The following is a 21374-nucleotide window of genomic DNA, read 5'->3' as shown; positions in this document are numbered from 1 at the left end:
TGAAAAGGTTCGCAAGAGAGAGAGTGACAGACAATTGAAAAGACAAATTGTTGCATTGTCTTTCATTGGGGGTTGCAGGAGAGTTGATGCGAAAAGGTAATTAAGAGGAGATGAGAACCAGGGGGCTAAAGGTCAGACAATGTGTCTGACCCCAAGTTTTAGGCTATCCAGAGGAAAGACAGAGAGGGGCTGAATTGGACCAATGTCTGTCTTACCCCTTCACTATAGCTTAGCCTATACTGGTCGTCTGGTGACACAAAATGTCTTAGTCTTTTTTTCCCCTGAGGGCTCTCTTTCTCACTTTCAATACTCCTTTTTCTTTCAACACCCCTCCTTCAAAAACCCCACAGGCTTTTCTCTGACCAAGCTGAAAAACGCTGACGAGGTATTTGTCCTGCAGCCACTCACCCATGTTTGATTTAATTGCTTTTCCAGCCCTCGGTGCCATAGCACTCAGCAGCTGTGTCTTAAGGGACCGTGCTGCCTGCCTGAGGGAGAAGTACTGTTATTTTGACAGTCAGGCGAGGAGACAAGGTTGACCTGACCCATACTCAATTTGCTGGCTTTCCCATGGTGCTCAAAGGCTGGGAATGACTACCCTGGTCCTGTTGTCCCCATAGCTCAGCCAGTCAGTCAATGCTGCTTGCATGGTGGAAGCTTCTTGTGTTTGAGAGACACTGCAGAGTGAAATGGAACCAATGCTGTTCTTTAGTCATCTCGCTATAGCACCCATGTTGAGCATTTTGACTGTGTGTGATATTTTATGCGAAACATTACACAGATGCACACAAAGAACTTGTTGATAACATACAGTAGTTACAGGTACAATACGTATCAATGGATTCATCTTTGATCTAAGCAATTGACACAAAAACTTTAACTGTGAAGTTACAGTATATGAAATGTGATGGTTGCAATGAGCTGCAGTGGAACTTGCATGTCCAAGAAAATGTTTAAGTGTTTCACACTTTCAACACTGTAACATGATTTCTATCACGTATAGGGTGGGGAGTGGGGTAGGTAGAAACATCCAGTGGTGAGGATGACTAAACTCAAGCCAACATGCTTTCCTTGTTAACTGTAATGGGTTCCTAATGAAACCACATTGGGGTTGCTATGTAAGGGATTTTTTTTTTTTAAGTTGGAAGGATGAGACGTTCTCAATTTCCTTTGGTGTTACTTACCAGCGTGTGACAAAATGTCCAGTAAAAATCTGCTCTTGATTACTGTCTTAACTCTGCTCATATGTGATGTTGCTGTAGGATGATGAGGGGAATGATGCTGTTACCAAACTGGCCTATGACATCATTCTTTGCTTCATGTCACCAATTACTGATCACAGTCTGCAGTCCTGATAGAGACATTCATTTTGAGAGGGGCCAATGTGCTATGTAGGGAATAGGGTGCCATTTGGGACGTACTCTTGAAGACATTGCTTTTTATAGCACTGGAAATCAAATGTTTTCTAGAAAAAGCTACAGTACTATATATCACATATACTGTGTACAGTTTGGAGTGAATAGTACAACAATACTAACTCTACCCCCTACCAACAATGCAATCAGTACAGCCATGAATTAAAAGTCAGAAATCATTTGTAGTTTTCCATCAGTGAGAAAACATGAAAACTGACTCTCTCTCTCTTTTGTGTGTGTGATTGTGCATGTGTGCGCGTTTGAGCATTAGCATATGCCCCAGCTGATCTTAAACAAACAGTGTAATCGGGGAAGATTAGCCAGATCGTGTTAGTAGGGTGCAGGCGGCCTGGTCGACCGACCTGCAGGATTTAACTGCTGTTTTACTTTTCTCAAGTTGGCAGGGCAATTCACTGTGGCCAGTTTCCTCATCCTATGTGTAGGAAAACTAGTAAAGACACCATACAATCACTTAGTGGGGGGGGCAAATAGCCTGGGGCTGGGGGTGAGGGTTGGGGGTGGGCTGGGTTTGCTTAAAATTTACAGGGCTGTACTAGTATTAGCCTCATGGTGAAGGATGGGGTATAATCGATTGCATGAAAAATGACACTACATTTGTTTTAGGGGGAGAGTTGTGTTAGCCTTACGCTGTCACAAAAGACCCATTCATGTGAATGTTTATGCATGTTAATGTTAACCAGAGTGCCCTGCAAGCACTGCTTTGTGTCAAACAGACAGCGTGCATGTGACAGAGAGGGGAGCCTAGAGACCAGAACTGTGGTCTAATGTCTTTGCAGAATGCACTGGGCAAAGGAGCCATGGCACATATCTCTCTGGCTCTGTCCACACTCACTCACATCATGATCATGCTCTGTGCATTTTACAAGTGTTCAGCTGCTTTCTATGGGCCTTTACACTCTTTGACAGTGAGTGAGCATTCCCTGAATTCTGATAAAACTACCTCAAACTCAAAACCTGTATATTTTTTATACTGAAGAAAATGTTGTAATCTGTATCATTATAATAGTGAACGGATCCTGAATGCAAGAAATTATTTACACTGAAATCAGTAGTAAGGAAAGGTACAGGAGCTAGGCAGTCACCCTCTAGTAAAAATGTCTCTCTTTTATTTATTGGCTGATTTCAACTTAAAGGAATGTAGCATTCATATTAATAAAAAGTAAATAAATGACGCAAAGATAAATATCAGATGAAAATAAATACATCCAAATGTGACCATGAAGAGCAAAAGTAATTACATTTAGATGGATGTCAAAAGCTACAGTCACCCCCCAAACGACTACAACCACCACACTGTTCTCTGAAGCAGTTAATAAATCTGTAACTCATCACAACTCGCTGTCAGCCTGTATAGAACTTGTGAAGAGACATTTCCCTGTCAGGAAATGTTAGTTGCTGTGTGTGAATGATAATATCCAGAACAGCATAATGTAGCCAGAGAAACAATCTAATGTTTTATGTCCGTGCTTTCTAAGTCAAGTCATTCATCATGCGATTTTGTATCATTGTTAATAGCATATTGATATTCAGCAGTTTGGTTGTCACCACATTTTGAGTCCGCTTACTGTTCGACAACAAACTTCATTTGTAATAAACACCCCAGTGTTTAATATTATGTCTAACAAGAGAGCCATTTATTTCAAAAGTTTCAAGAAGGTACCTAAAACATCCACTGAAAAAGGTAGAAGAAGAATCCACTAAATGTTTGCCCAGCTATCACATTTGGCTCTTTGGAAGTTGTGGGAAAGTATGCTGAGAACAGAAGTGAATATTTCGCCTGTTGTGTAAAATTTTATTTTTAGGTTGCAGGGAGGTTAAATGTTACATGCTTAAAAATGTTTTCCTGGGAGGTTTAATTAATGCTCTGAGAACAGAAATTCTAGGTTATGTGGAGGTTTTGGATAACTTCCTTTTCTTTAGCCGGAAGTTTCAGTAAGAGTTTTAATAACACTGCTAGCTTATTCTGCAAGCACAGATAAGACACATGGAAATGCATTTTCTTAGGTATTAATGATGCAAACACATCATTGGCATGGTCAAGACACCTGAAAACACTTAACAAGATAGAGGATAGAGAGAGTTTTGTTATTGCTGACAACATAATGCATATGTTTTTAAATAACATTCTTATAACGTTTTATGAACGTTACTAAAGTTTTCTTGTGGTTTTGAATGGAATGTTTTCTTCATGTTCTGAGAACAGAATTGAGAGCTTATTGATCTTAATGTGTACAATTCATTTTTTTTACATTCCCAGAATATTGCCAAGAACTGACATAAAAGAGAACCTTACATTCTCTGAACATTCTGAGAACATTGCTTCAGTCACTGTTCCCAGAATGTAGTAAAAATATGACATTAAATAGAACCACATCTTGTGTGGAATGTTCTGTGAAAGTACTGGAATTCCCACAGACAAGTTGTTTCTTAATGTTCTCGGAACAATTTGAGATCATGACTTTATATTGAACTATAAAGAAACCTGTAAGAAACATTATGCTGAAGTACTGAAATTCTCACAATACAATGTTGTTTCTTAACGTTCTTGGAACAATTTGAAAACATTCCCAATGTCAAACCAGTTGGAAATTGTTCCTAGAAAATTACCAAAATGTTTATGAAATATAACCATGTTTGAACTTTTAGGAAACATTCTGTTAAAATAATGAAATACCAAGAAAATCTAAATGTTTGATCAATTTCTTTAAATGGGTGAGAGTTTAACAAAGCAAAGCAACTATCCTGCACCATTTCTAGAAAGTTATGGGAGGCTGTATGCAGTGGTGTAAAAACACTTTAATTAAAGTACTACTGTCACGACTTCCGCCGAAGTTGGTGCCTCTCCTTGTTCGGGCGACATTCGGTGGTCGATGTCACCGGCTTTCTAGTCTCCACCGATCTACATTTCTTTTTCCTTTTGTTTGGTCTTGATTGTACACACCTGGTTTCCATTACGTTATAATTTATTCCCTATTTAACCCTCTGGTTCCATCATGGTTTTGTGCGTGTTTATTGTTGTCAAGTTGTCTCGTTTATGTGCTCTGGAATTTTGTTCTCTTTGATGGAAGATTGTTTATTGAGTAAAGTTTTGATTATTACTCATCTCTGTGTCCTGCGCCGGACTCCGCCTTACCAACATCACCTAGACTATTGACAGAAACACGCACCTCTAATGGAGTCAGCTAGTGCACACAGCCCTCCTCTACCTGTGGAGGAGTGTGTCCTGCAAACCATGGAACAATGGGAGAGAGGGGGTTTTACAGCAACCCCATCATCATCACCACAGCTCCCACAACAACCCACACCGCTGTCCACCCCTCCTTCACCTGGATCCAGTGGGATTCGGCTCGCACTCCCAAGGGTATATGATGGAACGGCTGCCTGGTGCCAGGGGTTCCTACCCCAGCTGGAGCTTTACCTGGCAACCGTTCACCCGACTCCTTCGGGAAGCGATAGTGTGAACACCCTCATCTCCTGTGTGACTGGTAAAGCACTTGAATAGGCCAATGCCATCTGGGGAAGGGAAGGACAGACGTTGGACAACTATGAGGATTTCATTTTTCGATCATCCACCTCAAGGGAGAGCGGGGGAACGCTTGTATCATCTCAGACAGGGGATGAGGAGCGCACAAGAATTCACTCTGGACTTTCGAACTCTGGCCGCAGGTGTGGGATTGAATGAGCGGGCCCTGATTGACCACTACAGGTGTAGTCTACACGAGGACGTTCGTAGGGAGCTAGCCTGCAGGGACACCACCCTTACCTTTGACCAGCTGGTGGACCTCTCCATCCGGCTGGATAACACGTTGGCCTCCCGCGGACTTCCGGATCGGGGTCCGTCAGTTCCATCCCCCAGCACCTCCGATCCGACGCCAACGGAGCTAGGAGGGGCTGCTATGAGGGGGACCGGAGGGGCCATTCACAGCATCACATGTGGCCGCAGAGGGCACACTGCTGGTCGGTGCTGGGGAGGTTCCCCAGGGAGTCGAGGCAGCCGGCAGGGCACTGGTGGATCATCCCAGGTAAGTAGGCACCCAACTCACTCAGAGCTCCCTGTTGCGCACGTGTGTATGTATAACATTTCCTGAGTTTTCCCCCGCATTCCCAGCATAAGGTGCTAGTAGATTCAGGCGCAGCTGGGAACTTTATTGACCGTTCATTTGCACTTAGATTAGAGATTCCTATTGTTCCTGTTGATGTGCCCTTCCCTGTACATGCCTTAGATAGTCGTCCTTTAGGGTGGGGCTGATTAGGGAGGTCACATCTCCACTACGTATGATAACGCAGGAGGGTCATGAGGAGAGAATTAGTCTCTTTCTGATCGATTCTCCTGCTTTCCCTGTGATGCTGGGGCTTCCCTGGTTGGCCTATCATGACCCCACTATTTCGTGGGAACAGGGGGCTCTTAAACGATGGTCACGTCAGTACTCAGAGAGGTGTGTAGGTGTTTCCATAGGTCCAAACCAGGTCTCCACCATGCACATCTCCTCTGAATATGCCGATTTGGCTCTCGCCTTCTGTAAGAAGAAGGCGACTCAACTACCACCCCTTCTACTGCCTTCCACTTCACCTGCCTCCTTGAGTTTCTTTTTTGTGATCAAGAAGGATGGAGGTTTACGCCTGTGTATTGACTATCGAGGTATAAATCAGATCACGGTGAAGAACAGTTACCTCATAGCCAGTGTGACAGAGTCATTGCATGGGGCGCGCATCTTCACAAAATTGGATCTCAGGAGTGCTTACAACCTGGTGCGTATCCGGGAGGGGGATGAGTGGAAGATGGAATTTAGTCTGGGTACTATGAGTACCTCTTCATACTGTATGGGTTGATGAATGCTCCATCAGTCTTCCAATCCTTTGTAGACAAGATTTTCAGGGACCTGCACGGGCTGGGTGTAGTGGTGTACAGTATATAGATGAGATTCTCATATACTCCGCTACATGCGCCGAGCATGTGTCCCTGGTGCGCAAGGTGCTTGGTCGACTGTTGGAGCATGATCTGTGCATCAAGGCTGAGAAATGAGAAATGTCTGTTCTTCCAGCAGTCTGTCTCCTTCCTAGGGTACCGCCTGTCCGTGACAGGGGTGGAGATGGAAAATGACTGTATTTCAGCCGTGCATAATTGGCCGACTCCAACTACGGTAAAGGAAGTGTAGCGGTTCTTAGAGTTTGCTAACTACTACCAGCGGTTTATCAGGGGCTTTGGTCAGGTAGAGGCTCCCATTACCTCCTTGCTAAAGGCGGGATCCTTGCTAAATGGGGGACCGGTGCGACTGCAGTGGTCAGCTGGGGCGGACAGGGCTTTTTGGCACCTGAAGGCTCTGTTTACCTCTGCTCATCCTGATCCCTCTTTGGCATTTATAGTAGAGGTGGACGCGTCCGAGGCTGGGATAGGAGCTGTGCTGTCTCAACGCTTGGATACGCCACCAAAGCTCCGCCCTTGTGCTTTCTTTTCGAAGAAGCTCAGCCCGGCGGAGCGAAACTATGATGTGGGGGATCGGGAGCTGTTGGCTGTTGTCAAGGCTCTGAAGGCGTGGAGGCATTGGCTTGATGGAGCTAAACACCCTTTCCTCATTTGGACTTACCACCGCAATCTGGAGTATATCCGGGCAGCGAGGAGACTGAACCCCCCTCGGCAGGCAAGATGGGCCATGTTTTTCACCCATTTTGTTTTCACCCTTTCCTACAGACCGGGTTCCCAGAGCGCTAAGGCAGACGCACTATGGGAGCAGGACGCGGACATCGAGCGGGCGTTACGTACAGAACCCACTCCCACCCAGTGTCTAGTGTCTAGTTGGGCGTCTGTACAATCCGTCTGATGTCCGCGATTGTTTCATCTCTTGGGCCCACAAGTCACCCTCCTCTGGTAATCCTGGCATCGGTCGGACAGTGCGCTGTCTTAGTGGGAAGTACTGGTGGCCCAGTAGGGTTTATGTGAGGGTTTATGTTTCCTCCTGCTCGGTGTGCGCCCAGTGCAAGGCACCTAGACACCTGCACAGAGGGAAATTACAACCCCTACCCATTCCACAACGGCTGTGGTCACACCTATCGGTGGATTTCGTGACGGATCATCCTCCGTCACAGGGAAACAACACCATCCTGGTCGTTGTGGATCGGTTTTCTAAGTCCTGCTGTCTCCTTCCTTTGCCCGGTCTCCCTACTGCTCTACATACTGCGGAGGCCCTGTTCACCCACGTCTTCCGGCACTACAGGGTGCCTGTGGATATAGTTTCTGATCGGGCCCCCAGTTCATGTCTAGGGTCTGGAGGGAATTTATGGAACGCCTGGGGATCTCGGTCAGTTTTCACCCTGAGGGTAACGGGCAGGTGGATAGAGTTAACTAGGATGTGGGTAGGTTTCTGCTGTCCTATTGCCAGGACCGGCCGGGGGAATCTGACTTGTTGGCTGGATTCACAACGAGTGTAGCTTTAATGCAGTACCCTGCATGTGTGTTTTAATGAACATTTGAGTTTTAACGAGTGCTATTAGCATTTAGCGTAGCGCATTTGCATTTCCAGATGGCTAGATGGCACGCCTGCGTGTCGGGTGCGCTTAAGAGGTTAAAGCAGGGTCTTAGAGAAATGGGTGTTTTTTGGGGTCAGTCTGCTAGTAGTGGGGTGCAAGTTTTCAGTCTAGAACTTCATTAACTTTTGAGCAGCAGAGGGAGCTGTTGCAAATGCAGTTGGAGATTGTGATTGCGATTGCGAAATGCTAATAGACCAGAAGGACTACTACAGTTTGATGTTTCACAGAATCTTTGTTTGTTGCCTAAATTTGAGTCAGATCCAGACACATACTTTGCTTTATTTGAGCGTATTGCGGAAGCTAGAGCTTGGTCAGATTTGGACATGACTATGTTGTTGCAATGTGTACTTACAGGTAAAGCACGTGAAGCTTTTGGAGCACTGAGTGTAGCTGACTGTAAAGTTTTTGCTAAAGTTAAATCAGCAGTTCTGAAGGTATAAGCTTGTGCATGTCCTCAACGTTATTGTTACAGGAAACATATTCACAAACCTATTCTGAGTTTGTTCGTGATTTGACTTCTGCATTTAATCATTGGTGTACAGCTTCTGAAGTTAGTACTTTTGAGGGTCTGTCTAATTTTATTCTGTTAGAACAGTTCCAAAATTCTTCTGACCAGGCTGCTACATACATGAATGAACGTAAAGTTAAGTCTCCAAGTGATGCAGGGGACGCGAACAACAGGTATAGGCCAATCAAGAAGGTTATTTATTGTAAACCAAAACTGTTAACTTTAAACAAAGAAAAAGGAATGAGGTGTGAAAGTATCATAATGTAAGGTGTATGTTTTATTTTTTAATTTTTAATTTTACCTTTATTTTACTAGGCAAGTCAGTTAACAACACTGTCATCTCAGATTTTCAAAATATGCTTTTCAACCATAGCAAAACAAGCATTTGTCTAAGAGTATTGATAGCTAGCATAGCATTAAGCCTAGCATTCAGCAGGCAACATTTTCACAAAAACAAGAAAAGCATTCAAATAAAATAATTTACCTTTGAAGAACTTCGGATGTTTTCAATGAGGAGACTCTCAGTTAGATAGCAAATGTTCAGTTCTTCCCAAAAGATTATTTGTGTAGGAGAAATTGCTCCGTTTTGTTCATCATGTTTGGCTGAGAAAAACCCCCGAAAAATTAAGTCATTAAAACGCAAACTTTTTTCCAAATTAACTCCATAATATCGACAGAAACATGGCAAACGTCGTTCAGAATCAATCCTCAAGGTGTTTTTCACATATCTATTCAATGATAAGTCACTCGTGGCAGTTTAGTTTCTCCTCCCTTCAAAATGGAAACATGCACGTACCTGGAGATTACGCAATAGTTTCGACGGAGGACACTGAGCGGACATCTGGTAAATGTAGTCTCTTATGGTCAATCCTCCAATGATATGCCTACAAATACATCACAATGCTGCAGACACCTTGGGGAAACGACAGAAAGTGTAGGCCCATTCCTTGCGCATTCACAGCCATATAAGGAGACATTGGAACAAAGCGCCTCCAAAATATGGGGCATTTCCTGTTTGAAATGTAATCTTGGTTTCGCCTGTACCATCAGTTCTGTGGCACTCACAGATAATATATTTGCAGATTTGGAAACGTTAGAGTGTTTTCTTTCCAAAGATGTCAATTACATGCATAGTCAAGCATCTTTTCGTGACAAAATATCTTGTTTAAAACGGGAACGTTTTTCATCCCAAAATTATAATAGCGCCCCCTAATGCATAACTGGTTTTAAGAACAAATTCTTATTTTCAATGACGGTCTAGGAACGGTGGGTTAACTGCCTGTTCAGGGGGCAGAACGACAGATTTGTACCATGTCAGCTCGGGGATTCAAACTTTCAACCTTTCGGTTACTAGTCCATGCTCTAACCACTAGGCTACCCTGTAAAGTGCAGGGATGCATGAATCTGTGTGTGAATGACTGAGTGAAAACTATGCAAAACTACAAAGGAACAAACCAAACAGGATCATACCTGGAGGAGCAGAGAGAGAGAGAGCAGAGTGATTAGTGAAGCCGTTTAAATACCCAGAGCCCCGGTGACTCCAATCACTAACGACCCTCCTCTGCCTGCAGGAGGAACCGCCCCTGCACTGCAGAGGAGGGGCCGTGATGATACAGTATATATACACCTGTTCTGAAAGGCCCCAGAGTCTGCAACACCACTAAGCAAGCGGCACCACCAAGCAAGCGGCACCATGAAGAACAAGGAACTATCCAAACAGGTCAGGGACAAAGTTGTGGAGATGTACAGATCAGGGTTGGGTTATAAAAAATATCAGAAACTTTGAACATCCCATGGAGCACCATTAAATCCATTCTAAAAAAACTGAACGAATATGGAACCACAACAAACCTGGCAAGAGAGGGCCGCCCACCAAAACTCACAGACCAGGCAAGGAGGGCGTTAATCAGAGAGGGAACAAAGAGACCAAAGATAACCCCTAAGGAGCTGCAAACTCCACAGCAGAGTATCTGTCCATAGGACCACTTTAAGCTGCACACTCTGCAGAGCTGGACTTTACGGAAGAGTGGCAAGAAAAAAGCCATTGCTCCCCATAAATATGGAAGAATGTATTCTGGTCAGATGAGACTAAAATTGAGCTTTTTGGCCATCTAGGAAAATGCTATGTCTGGCGCAAACCCAACACCTCTCATCACCCCGAGAACACCATGCCCACAGTGAAGCATGGTGGTGGCAGCGTCATGCTGTGGGGATGTTTTTCATCGGCAGGGACTGGGAAACTGGTCAGAATTGAAGGAATGATGGATGGCACTAAATACGGGGGAATTCTTGAGGGAAACCTGTTTTAGTCTTCCAGAGATTTGAGACTGTATACATGAAGGTATACATGAAAATGATCAGCTTGAAAAACTGGAATGTCTGAGGGGGAGAGGAAAAGGAAGGTGTTTTGAAACAGCAACCACAAGTGCTTTTTGTCAGGTAGCACCTAAAGGAAAACTCCACCCAAAACCAAATGCTAAAATGTGTCATAGAAAATAGATTATACCGGCTGTATTTTGAAAGATCTAGATTTTGAAAACTTGATTGCTGTCATGCAAAATATTATAGGACTGTATCAACAATGGACTAATAAAACAAATACCAAAACCTAGTTTTGGGGTGGAATTTTCCCGTAACGCTGGGAGAGTGTAGCCCTCGCTCATGTCTTACTTTAGAGAGCCAAGTGTTGTCTCTGTCACAGTTGACAACCTTTGTGGGTTGTGCTCATGGGCATTGAGTAGAGTCTGAGATAGTTAAGCTAACGTTACTGCATAATACCTGCATTGTGGGTATTTGACTTATCATAAGACGGAGAACAACCTCTTGATAAGACTCTTTGCATGACATTAGAATAAACAAAGCTTAACAGCTGGAGGTCCATGCTGATGGTCCATTAATGTTAAAGTAAGGCTATTGTAGGAGTAATGATGAAGATCCTTATCAAATTATGCATATCTTCTTGCTAAGAAATAAAAACAATTTATTCTTAACGCAAACAGGATGGACACATAGGAAGCTGGCCCATTGTGAAAGGTCAATTAGGGGGTAAAATGCAGATTGGATCCCTATCTTTACAATGATAAACTGTAAAGATAAATAGAACCTTTACCTTGGTAGAAGTGAATGGAACTGAAACAGATCACAATCCTATCAAAATATGCATTTACATTTTTTTTTAAATGTCTGTTTGTGCAGAAGTAGAGGAATACTGAAAACCCCACATGTTGCCATTGTATTTCCATTCTGCTGCTACTTAAAGGGTTGTGATCGCCAAATCAAAGCACATGTTTCTGTTATACCTTGAGGGATTTTCACAAGACAGTAAGGTAGCATGGCAGCGTGGCCTGTGATGGCTTGTCTGGATGCACTGCCCTGTCCATGACTAATGCAGGTGATTTGAGATTTTTGATTGGATACAAAAAAAGGCTGCTCCGGTTACTCAAGGTTACAGAAGCTTCTGTTCTCCTGAAGATTGGGGCCAAAATACCTCTCACATAACTCCAGGATTACTGCTCAGCAGGGGAGAGCACACTGCTTATCTGGCCCACATTGTGTAGAGAGTGCCTGGCCACAACATACAGTATCAGGGCTATCCCAGCTTGCACATTTGGTTCCTTGGAAGTTGTGGGAATGTACATATTTGGTTTCCCATTGGTTCTGGGAACGAAGCCATAAGTTTCCTGACCGCAAAAACCTTTCTTTACATTCTGAGAACATTTTGCGTGCTCAGGGAACTTAATTTTTTGGTGTTCTGAGAACATTTTACTATGGTTTCCCTGAAAGTTTACCTGGGAGGTTTTGATTATGTTCTCAGATTTTTTTTTTTTATCAAGACAAGTCAGTCAAGAACAAACTCTTGTTTACAATGACAGTGGGTTAACTGCCTTGTTCAGGGGCAGAACAACAGACTTTTACCTTGTCATTTCAGGGATTCAATCTAGCAACCTTTCGGTTACTGGCCCAACACTCTAACCACTAGGCTACCTGCCACCCATGAAATGCAATGGTAAAAGGTAATTGGTTGCACCAGATCTTATTTAGGGGCTTCATAGCAAAGGGGGTGAATACATATGCACACACCACTTTTCTGTTTTTTATTTAATTATTTTTTTAAACAAGTAATTTTTTTCATTTCACTTCACCAATTTGGACTATTTTGTGTATGTCCATTACATGATATCCAAATAAAAATCCATTTAAATTACAGGTCGTGATGCCACAAAATAGGAAAATCGCCAAGGGGGATGAATACTTTTGCATGGCACTGTACAGATTTCACATGACTGGGAATACAGATATGCATCTGTTGGTCATAGATACCTTTAAAAAGGGTAGGGGTGTGGATCAGAAACCCAGTCAGTATCTGAAATGACCACCATTTGCCTCATGCAGCGCATCAGGCTGTTGATTGTGGACTGTGGAATGCTGTCCCACTCCTTTTCGATAGCTGTGTGAAGTTGCTTGGTACTGGCGGGAACTGGAAATCGCTGTTGTACACGTTGATGGGTGACATGTCTGGTAAGTATGCAGGCCATGGAAGAAATGGGACATTTTCAGATTTAAAGAATTGTGTACAGATCTTTGCGACATGGGTGTGTGCATTATAATGCTGAAACATAAGGTGATGAAGGCAGATGAATGGCAAGACAATGGGCCTTGGGATCTCGTCATGTTATCTCTGTGCATTCAAATTGCCATCGATAAAATGTAATTGTGTTCATTGTCCATAGCTTATACCATAACACCACCACCAAGGGGCACTCTGTTGACAACGTTGACATCAGCAAACCGCTCGGCCCCCACAATAACATACACGTGGTCTGCGCTTGTGAGGTCGGTTGGATGTACTGCCAAATTCCCTAAAACAGCGTTGGAAGTGGCTTATCGTAGAAAGTTAGCATTAAATGATTTGGCCACAGATATTGTGGACATTCCTGCAGTCAGCATGCCAATTGCAAGCTCCCTCAAACTTGAGACATCTGTGGCATTGTGTTGTGTAATGAAACATTTAGATTGCCCTTTTATTGTCCACAGCACAAGGTGCACCTATGTAATGATTCTGCTGTTTAATCAGCTTCTTGATATGCACACCTGTCAGGTAGATGGATTATCTTGGCAAAGGAGAAATGATTCCTAACAGGGATGTAAACAAATTTGTGCTCAATATTTTAGAGAAATAATATTTTTGTGCGTATTAAACATTTCTGGTGTCTTTTATTTCAGCTCAAGAAACATATATTTTTGTTCAGTGTACATACAACTTGTCAGACTTACTAAGATGTTATGGCCTCTTAGTAAGTCTGACAACTGGTGTCTAGCTAACACTAATGACTGATGTTCAGCAACATATATGTTAGCTCTGCTCTACCAAAATGGGGATACTATACATGAACATGTACTGTATGTGAGATTATGTAGTTAAACACTGTTGAATAGAGATGGATGATTGTTAAAGATCTCATGGCAAACAAGTTTTTCTTGGGCCCTGAACGTTAATATTTAGTCTCTCTATTGTTAAAACATATGCAACCCCAATCTAATTGCTCCTTTTGAAGTTCATACAACATGAATATGAATCAGTCTAGCTTTCTAGCTTAACAATGTGTTGCTAACAATGACTTCCACTGGAGAACTAGGACTATAGTATGTTGAATATCCTTTTCTTCTCTGCAAATGACTGTTGTGGTGTGCCGTAAGATTTTTTTTCTCACAAACCTTGCAAGCCACTTCACAGATGTAATGTCTATTTCTATAATAGAAAATATACATACAGTACCAGTCAAAAGTTTGCACACACCTCCTCGTTCTTTATTTGCACTAATTTATATTCTAAATATATATTCTAAAATGTAGAATAATAGGGATGATATTTAAACTATGAAATAACACATATGGAATCATGCAGTAACCAAAAACAAATTAAAATATATTTTATATTTGGCACGCTTTTCCTTGATGACAGCTTTGCACACTCTAGGCATTCTCTCAACCAGCTTCATGGGGTAGGAATGCATTTCACCTGGAATGCATTTCAAATAACAGGGGTGTCTTGTTAAAAGTTAATTTGTGGAATTTCTTTCCTTCTTAAAGCGTTTGAGCCAATCAGTTGTGTTGTGACAAGGTAGGGATGGTATACAGAAGATAACCCTATTTGGTAGAAGACCAAGTCCACATTATGGAAATAATAGCTCAAATAAGCAAAGAGAAACGACAGTCCATCATTACATTCAGACATGAAGGTCAGTCAATGTAAAAAATGTCAAGAAGTTTCTTCAAGTGCAGTCGCAAAAACCATCAAGCGCTATGATGAAACTAGCTCACATGAGGACCGCCTCAGGAAAGGAAGACCCAGAGTTACCTCTGCTGCAGAGGATAAGTTGATTAGAGTTACCAGCCTCAGAAATTGCAGCCAAAATAAATGCTTCACAGATTTCAAGTAACAGACACATCTTAACATCAACTGTTTAGAGGAAACTGTGTGAATCAGGCCTTCATGGAGGCATTGCAGCAAAGAAACCACTACTAAAGGACACCAATAATAAACAGAGACTTGTATGGGCCAAGAAACACAAGCAATGGACATTAAACTGGTGGAAATCTGTCCTTTGGTCTGATGAGTCCAAATTTGAGATGTTTGGTTCCAACTGCCATGTTTTTGTGAGACGCAGAGTAAGTGAACGGATGATCTCCAGATGTGTGGTTCCCACCGTGAAGCATGGGGGAGGAGGTGTGATGGTGTGGGTGTGCTTTGCTGGTGTTACTGTCAGTGATTTATTTAGAATTCAAGGCACACTTAACCAGAATGACTAACACAGCATTCTGCAGCGATACGCCATCCCATCTGGTTTGCGCATAGTGGAAATTTAATTTGTTTTTCAACAGGGCAATGACCCAACACACCTCCAGGCTGTGTAAGGGCTATTTGACCAAGAAGGAGAGTGATGGAGCACTGCATCAGATGTCCACAACCCAATTGAGATGGTTTTGGATGAGTTGGACTGCAGAGTGAAGGAAAAGCAGCCAACAAGTGCTCAGCATATGTGGGAACTCCTTCAAGACTGTTGGAAAAGCATTCCAGGTGAAGCTAGTTGAGAGAATGCCAAGAGTGTGCAACGTTGTCATCAAGGCATAGGGTGGCTACGGTTACTACATGATTCTATATCTGTATTTCACAGTTGTGATGTCTTCCACAATGTAGAAAATAGTAAAAAATATAGAAAAACCCTTGCATGAGAAGGTGTGCCCAAACATTTGACTGGTACTGTATGTTTAGACTCAACATGGTATCATTAGAAATTGTCCAGCCTCTGACATCCAATGTCACACAAGCTGATATATTGGTCTATAGTCATTTTTGCGTGTTTATTCTTGGCTGGTTGAACTGGTTTTTGGTTGCTGCTATACCTAGCTCCATGTATGTGGAACATCCCAGTCACAGACTGTTTTCAGCTGCTGGCTTCACAGTTAGGCACATTATTCCTGACAGACATGGTAGGAATCCCAAATGGCACCCTATTCCCTACATATTGCACTTCCTTAAACCAGAGATTTATAGGCCCTGGTTAAAAGTAGTATACTATTTATAGGGAATAGGGTGCCATTTGCGATTTCATCCAAGGAATTCAGTTTTCTCATTCATCTGAGTGAAGCCAGGTCTGGAGAGGAGAGAAGAAAATAAATTGAAAAGACTCCCCTCACCTCCACCCCAGTCTTAAATACTTGGAGTTTGCTTTAGCAATCCCTACTGTGTGCAAACTGTAGTTGGGTGCCTAAACCTCATTAAGCTGTCTATGTAGCAGCACTGCTAAACAGACATAATGTCAGCATAACCCTTATCCCAGTTTATTGGCAGTTCTATGATGATCCTGTAGATTGGAATTGCATTATACATGAAAAAGTATGTGTCACCTAAACTAACCACATGTGGCTATAGTGGAAGACCATGGCCACTGTGATGTCAAATCTAGATGCATTTGTATTTGATTTTAAAGCTCACAGTATTTCTGCTAAATGGAAAGACCATTGCGATTTAATGTTTAGGCTATAGGGACCACCTTTGTCTGCTTTGTTTTCTAATGTGGAGTGTTTCATTGGGTTTCGTCATTAACAAGACAATGGCATGGAAATGAATGCACATTTAAATTGGTAGATTCCCCATCTTCTGTCTTAGTCCTGTCTAATCTGGGAAAGCTATTAATACTTGGAGTGACATGCAGATGGACACTTTTACTTGAACAAAATCGAATTACATCTAAGTAGCCTAGACTGAAATAACATTGAATATTTAATTTAACAGTATTATCTGTTCTTCACGTCAGGACAATATGACTGTCAGTTACATTTAGAATGTGTGACGTTAAGTATCTTTAAACACTATTGGTCTGAACTCATTTTCTTTTCAGATATATTTAACATAGTTTACTTTGACTTAAAACTTTTGAAAGTTTTTCGCCTAGTTCCTTATATTTGTTGAGCATACTGTATTTCTGCATATTGATGTTGGAACTAAATACTGTTTCTTGTGAAATATAATTCTCCAAATAACTGTCCAAAATCGTTGAAAAAAATGTAGGCTACTGTGCGTAATGGCTGTCAATTGATTGCGCGCGTCCGTTTGACCCACTATTAAATATTTTTTTGGTTTGGTGTCAAGAAAAGGTCTTTGTTTTGACAAAGGAAGAGAAAGGCTAATGAAGGGGGTAGGGAAAGTTGAGCCGTGTTCTACGCAGTGGGTAATTGAGCACTTTGATTGACATGTGAGTGCCAAAAGGCGCAGACGCTTTCGGATTGGCCGAAGCACACTTCACAATTTCCTCTTGTTTCCAAGCTGCCATACTCCAGGCAGTTATCTTTACAGGCGGTTGTGTGAGTCAGTCCCTGCAGAAGGGAACAGAACAGCGGGGGTGCAACAAGAGGAGGCAGGAGTGGAGTTATACTGAAACCTGAAACTTTCTATTCAGAGAACATTTATCCACTGGACTCTTGGAGCGTTTCTACATTTATTTTTTCTCTTGAAGCAGGTCTGTTCTGTTCTATACTGAAAGCTCCAGTGAGTTGCATTTTATTTTTATCCTGTAGACTCTCCTCTGTTGTGAACAATGAGGTCCATTGAACCTTTGTGCCGTTGGAGAATCATCCCCCTGGCTTTGACCATGGCAGTGGTGTCTACGAGCAGAGCCTCTGAGTATGAATACCTGAGCTGGAAATCGGACTTGTACAATGGTGGCCGCAGCTATGGCAAGCCTCCTCAGTGTGTGGATATCCCAGAGGACCTGAGGCTGTGTCACAATGTGGGCTACAACCAGATGCTGCTGCCTAACCTACTGGAGCATGAGACTATGGCTGAGGTGAAGCAGCAGGCGGGCAGCTGGGTGCCCCTGGTGCATAAGAGCTGCCACCCGGGTACCCAGGTGTTCCTCTGCTCCCTGTTTGCCCCAGTGTGCCTGGAGCGTCCCATATACCCCTGCCGCTGGCTGTGTGAGGCTGTACGAGATGGCTGCACCCCTATCATGGAGTCCTTCGGCTTCCCCTGGCCTGAGATGCTCACCTGTGACAAGTTTCCCCAGGATGACGTGTGCATTGCCATGACTGCACCCAACGCCACTGAAGCTACCAAGCCCACAGGTAACAGCCCACACCTACTTACCTACCTACCTACCTACCTACCTACCTACCTACCTACCTACCTACCTACCTACCTACCTACCTACCTACCTACCTACCTACCTACCTACCTACCTACCTACCTACCAGACATCATGCCTGTCATCATGTCTATATATATATATAATTACATATAAAATCCCTATGTGATTTATAAGATCTCTCAGCCTGGTACCAGATCTGAAACTTTGCCATTGCTTGGCATAATGCTTAAATAACTGAGGAGTTGGCTAGGAGTTTGTAAACTGTATTGTTCAACTGACATTACATTCTTCACTTGGGAAGCAGTTTTATTATGATTTATTTTCAATTGTATAAACATTTTTGAATCAATTTTGTGAATAAAACATGATAATCTGTAATAATCATTATCAAATATCTAGATTGGGGAACACAAACTAATGTGAACACCATATAGCTGCAGTACTTGACTGAGAACACTCAGTCACTGCTTTGACAAAGTGTGAGAATCAACACCCATGCAGTTCTACAGGCAGCAGAATGTTGTTTCAGGGGTTAAAATCTGTTTGTTGATCTCAAACCTCATGCAAATGACCATTCCCAACCTTTTGGGATCATTTTTCCCATGACTGCTTAGATTATTTCTCGATTAGATTATCTCAAAGAATATAAGAGTGAGATAGTAAAGCATTTACTTTGTTAGTTCAGAGCAATATACGCTTCTGTCTTTACCAAGAGATAACCTCTCTTTCGAGCAAATGTTAAGTTGCTCGCTATTGACAAACAAGTTATATTGTAAAACTCCTTAACAGATGGTAGCAATGAATTTCAAGGTGTTTGTTGAATACTGGGAGTCCAGCCAAATAACTAATACATCTATTAATAACCACCTCTCAATTACTGACCTCTTCCTTTAGAACTCCCAAGAAAGGTGCATAGGGCAATTCCACGGTAACAGAGTGAGTGATGCTGAGACTCCAATTTTTCACTTTATAATGTATGTTAAACAAAAACCAATGATTGCAAAGTTAAACAATCCTAGGGACTACTTTTAACAATTTCAACAGAACATTTTACAAAAACACATTTATGGCCTAAACTCACCAAAGGTGAGTGTGTCATTTATTTTAGAATGCATTGTTTTGAATTGTAATGACCTAGTTGGGCAGGCAGGCGATTGGTTGTCTTTACCATACTGTACATGCTACAGTGCCTTGCAAAAGTATTCATCCCCCTTATCGTTTTTCCTATTTTGTTGTATTACAACCTGTACTTAAAGAAGAAAAATAAGCAAACGCATTTGGTGTTCACCAAAAGGCATGTGGGAGACTCCCCAAACATATGGAAGAAGGTACTCTGGTCAGATGAGACACAAATTTTGCTTTTTGGCTAACAAGGAAAACGCTATGTCTGGCGTAAACCCATAACCTCATCACCCTGAGAACACCATGCCCACAGTGAAGCATGGTGGTGGCAGCATCATGCTGTGGGGATGTTTTTCATCAAAAGGGACTGGGAAACTGGTCAGAATTGAAGGAATGATAGATGGCGCTAAATACGGGGAAATTCTTGAGGGAAACCTGTTTCAGTCTTCCAGAGATTTGAGACTGGAACGGAGGTTCACCTTCCAGCAGGACAATGACTCTAAACATACTGCTAAAGCAACACTCAAGTAGTTTAAGGGGAAACATTTCATTTCTTGGAATGGCCTAGTTAAAGTCCAGACCTCAATCGAGAATTGAGAATCTGATTGAGAATCTGTGGTATGACTTAAAGATTGCTCTACACCAGCGTAATCCATCCAACTTGAATGAGCTGGAGCAGTTTTTCCTTGAAGAATGGGCAAAAATCCCAGTGGCTAGATGTGCCAAGCTTTTAGAGACATACCCCAAGAGACTTGCAGCTGTAATTGCTGCAAAAGGTGGTTCTACAAAGTATTAACTTTGGGGGGGTGAATAGTTATACACGCTCAAGTTGTCTTATTTCTTGTTTATTTCACAACAAAACCTATTTTGCATCTTCAAAGTGTTAGGCATGTTGTGTGAATTAAACGATACAACCCCCTCAAAAATCAATTTTAAGTCCAGGTTGTAAGGCAACAAAATAGGAAAAATGCCAAGGGTTACTTACTTTCGCAAGCCACTGTAAATTAGACCAATTCATTCACTTATGGAAACACAACATCACTATAAAGAAAGATGATTGGAGATATGGACTATCCATACAGTCACTTCTCTGCCTGTCCCGTCCTTTCCACCGCCTCGCTCAGTTTGCTCTGCCCGCCTGCTTCTGGTGAAGAGCAGTGCAGATGCAAAGCTTGGTAACAGAACGACAGTTTGTGCTGTTTGTGCTGTCCTTCTGTTACCAAGTAAATGTGTTTTTGTCAAATAGTCAGTAGAAATTATTAAATGTAGTCCTTGTGCAAATAGCTGTATGGTTTGTTTAACTTTGCAATCATTGGTTTTTGTTTGACATACATTTTAACTTGAAGAATCTGAGTCTCGGCATCAGGTTTTTAATGTGGAATTACCCTATAGCTTAATTTGAAGAGCAGATACAGTGGTATTTCTAAGAGTGAATACCAGAGAGACAACGATGAGAGATAAAAAAAATGAAAAACAGGCAATGTCAATTTCACTAATGTAATAAACAGTGTTTCAAGGCTACAGTGAACTCCAAAAGACCTCAGACCCATGCTGCCTTTCTGTCTAGGGCTCTGGTCAAAAGTAGTGCACTATAAAGGGAAATGAGTGCCATTTGGGATGCAACTTCAGTGGTCAAAATGACAAAATTGAGCTTGGTAGTAACAATGGTTTAGATATGTTTTGTAAACAAACAAAACAAAAATCACGAAATTACAACAGAAATCAATGCTACAGAAGGCCTTTCACAATGAAAGGACAAATTGTGTCTACAATTCTTGTCCCTGCCATGGGTTGTAGTATTTTATTGCCATACCAGTGTCCCTGGCAGGAATCTGGATGAGTTGGAAATTCTGCACTGCTCTTTAACTAGAGGGGTCCCAGAGAAGGGGAAGTACAACCACCTCATCCAGATTTGCTCATAAATTAAAAGGGACTTTCCATCATCAACCTCCTTACGTTTTGATCTACATTGTATAACATATGCATGCTGCAAAACAGTGTTAGCTCAGTGTTCAAACATTTCCTCCATTCTGAACATGAATGACTCGTCTTACAGCAGGATTACATTGATATGGTGACTGGTGACTTAACAGTCCAGCACCCGATGAAGAGGTCTTTCTCACTCCATGGTGCTGC

General features: G+C 42.3%; 1 protein-coding gene across 1 annotated transcript in view; it reads left to right on the top strand.

Moving 5' to 3' along the window:
* Positions 1-17293: 17293 nt before the first annotated feature.
* LOC124036506 (secreted frizzled-related protein 1-like) overlaps positions 17294-21374 on the top strand; it is a 31641-nt gene continuing 27560 nt past the window's right edge. The window contains exon 1 of the mRNA XM_046351176.1: positions 17294-18093. Within this exon, the coding sequence (XP_046207132.1) occupies positions 17568-18093 (526 nt within the window). The 5' untranslated portion in view covers positions 17294-17567. The remainder of the gene's footprint in view (positions 18094-21374) is intronic.

This window comes from Oncorhynchus gorbuscha, linkage group LG05 (assembly GCF_021184085.1).
Source record: "Oncorhynchus gorbuscha isolate QuinsamMale2020 ecotype Even-year linkage group LG05, OgorEven_v1.0, whole genome shotgun sequence".
Classification (NCBI taxonomy): domain Eukaryota; kingdom Metazoa; phylum Chordata; class Actinopteri; order Salmoniformes; family Salmonidae; genus Oncorhynchus; species Oncorhynchus gorbuscha.
Note: the sequence above shows the minus strand (reverse complement) of the source record. Positions and strands in the feature narration are given on the sequence as shown.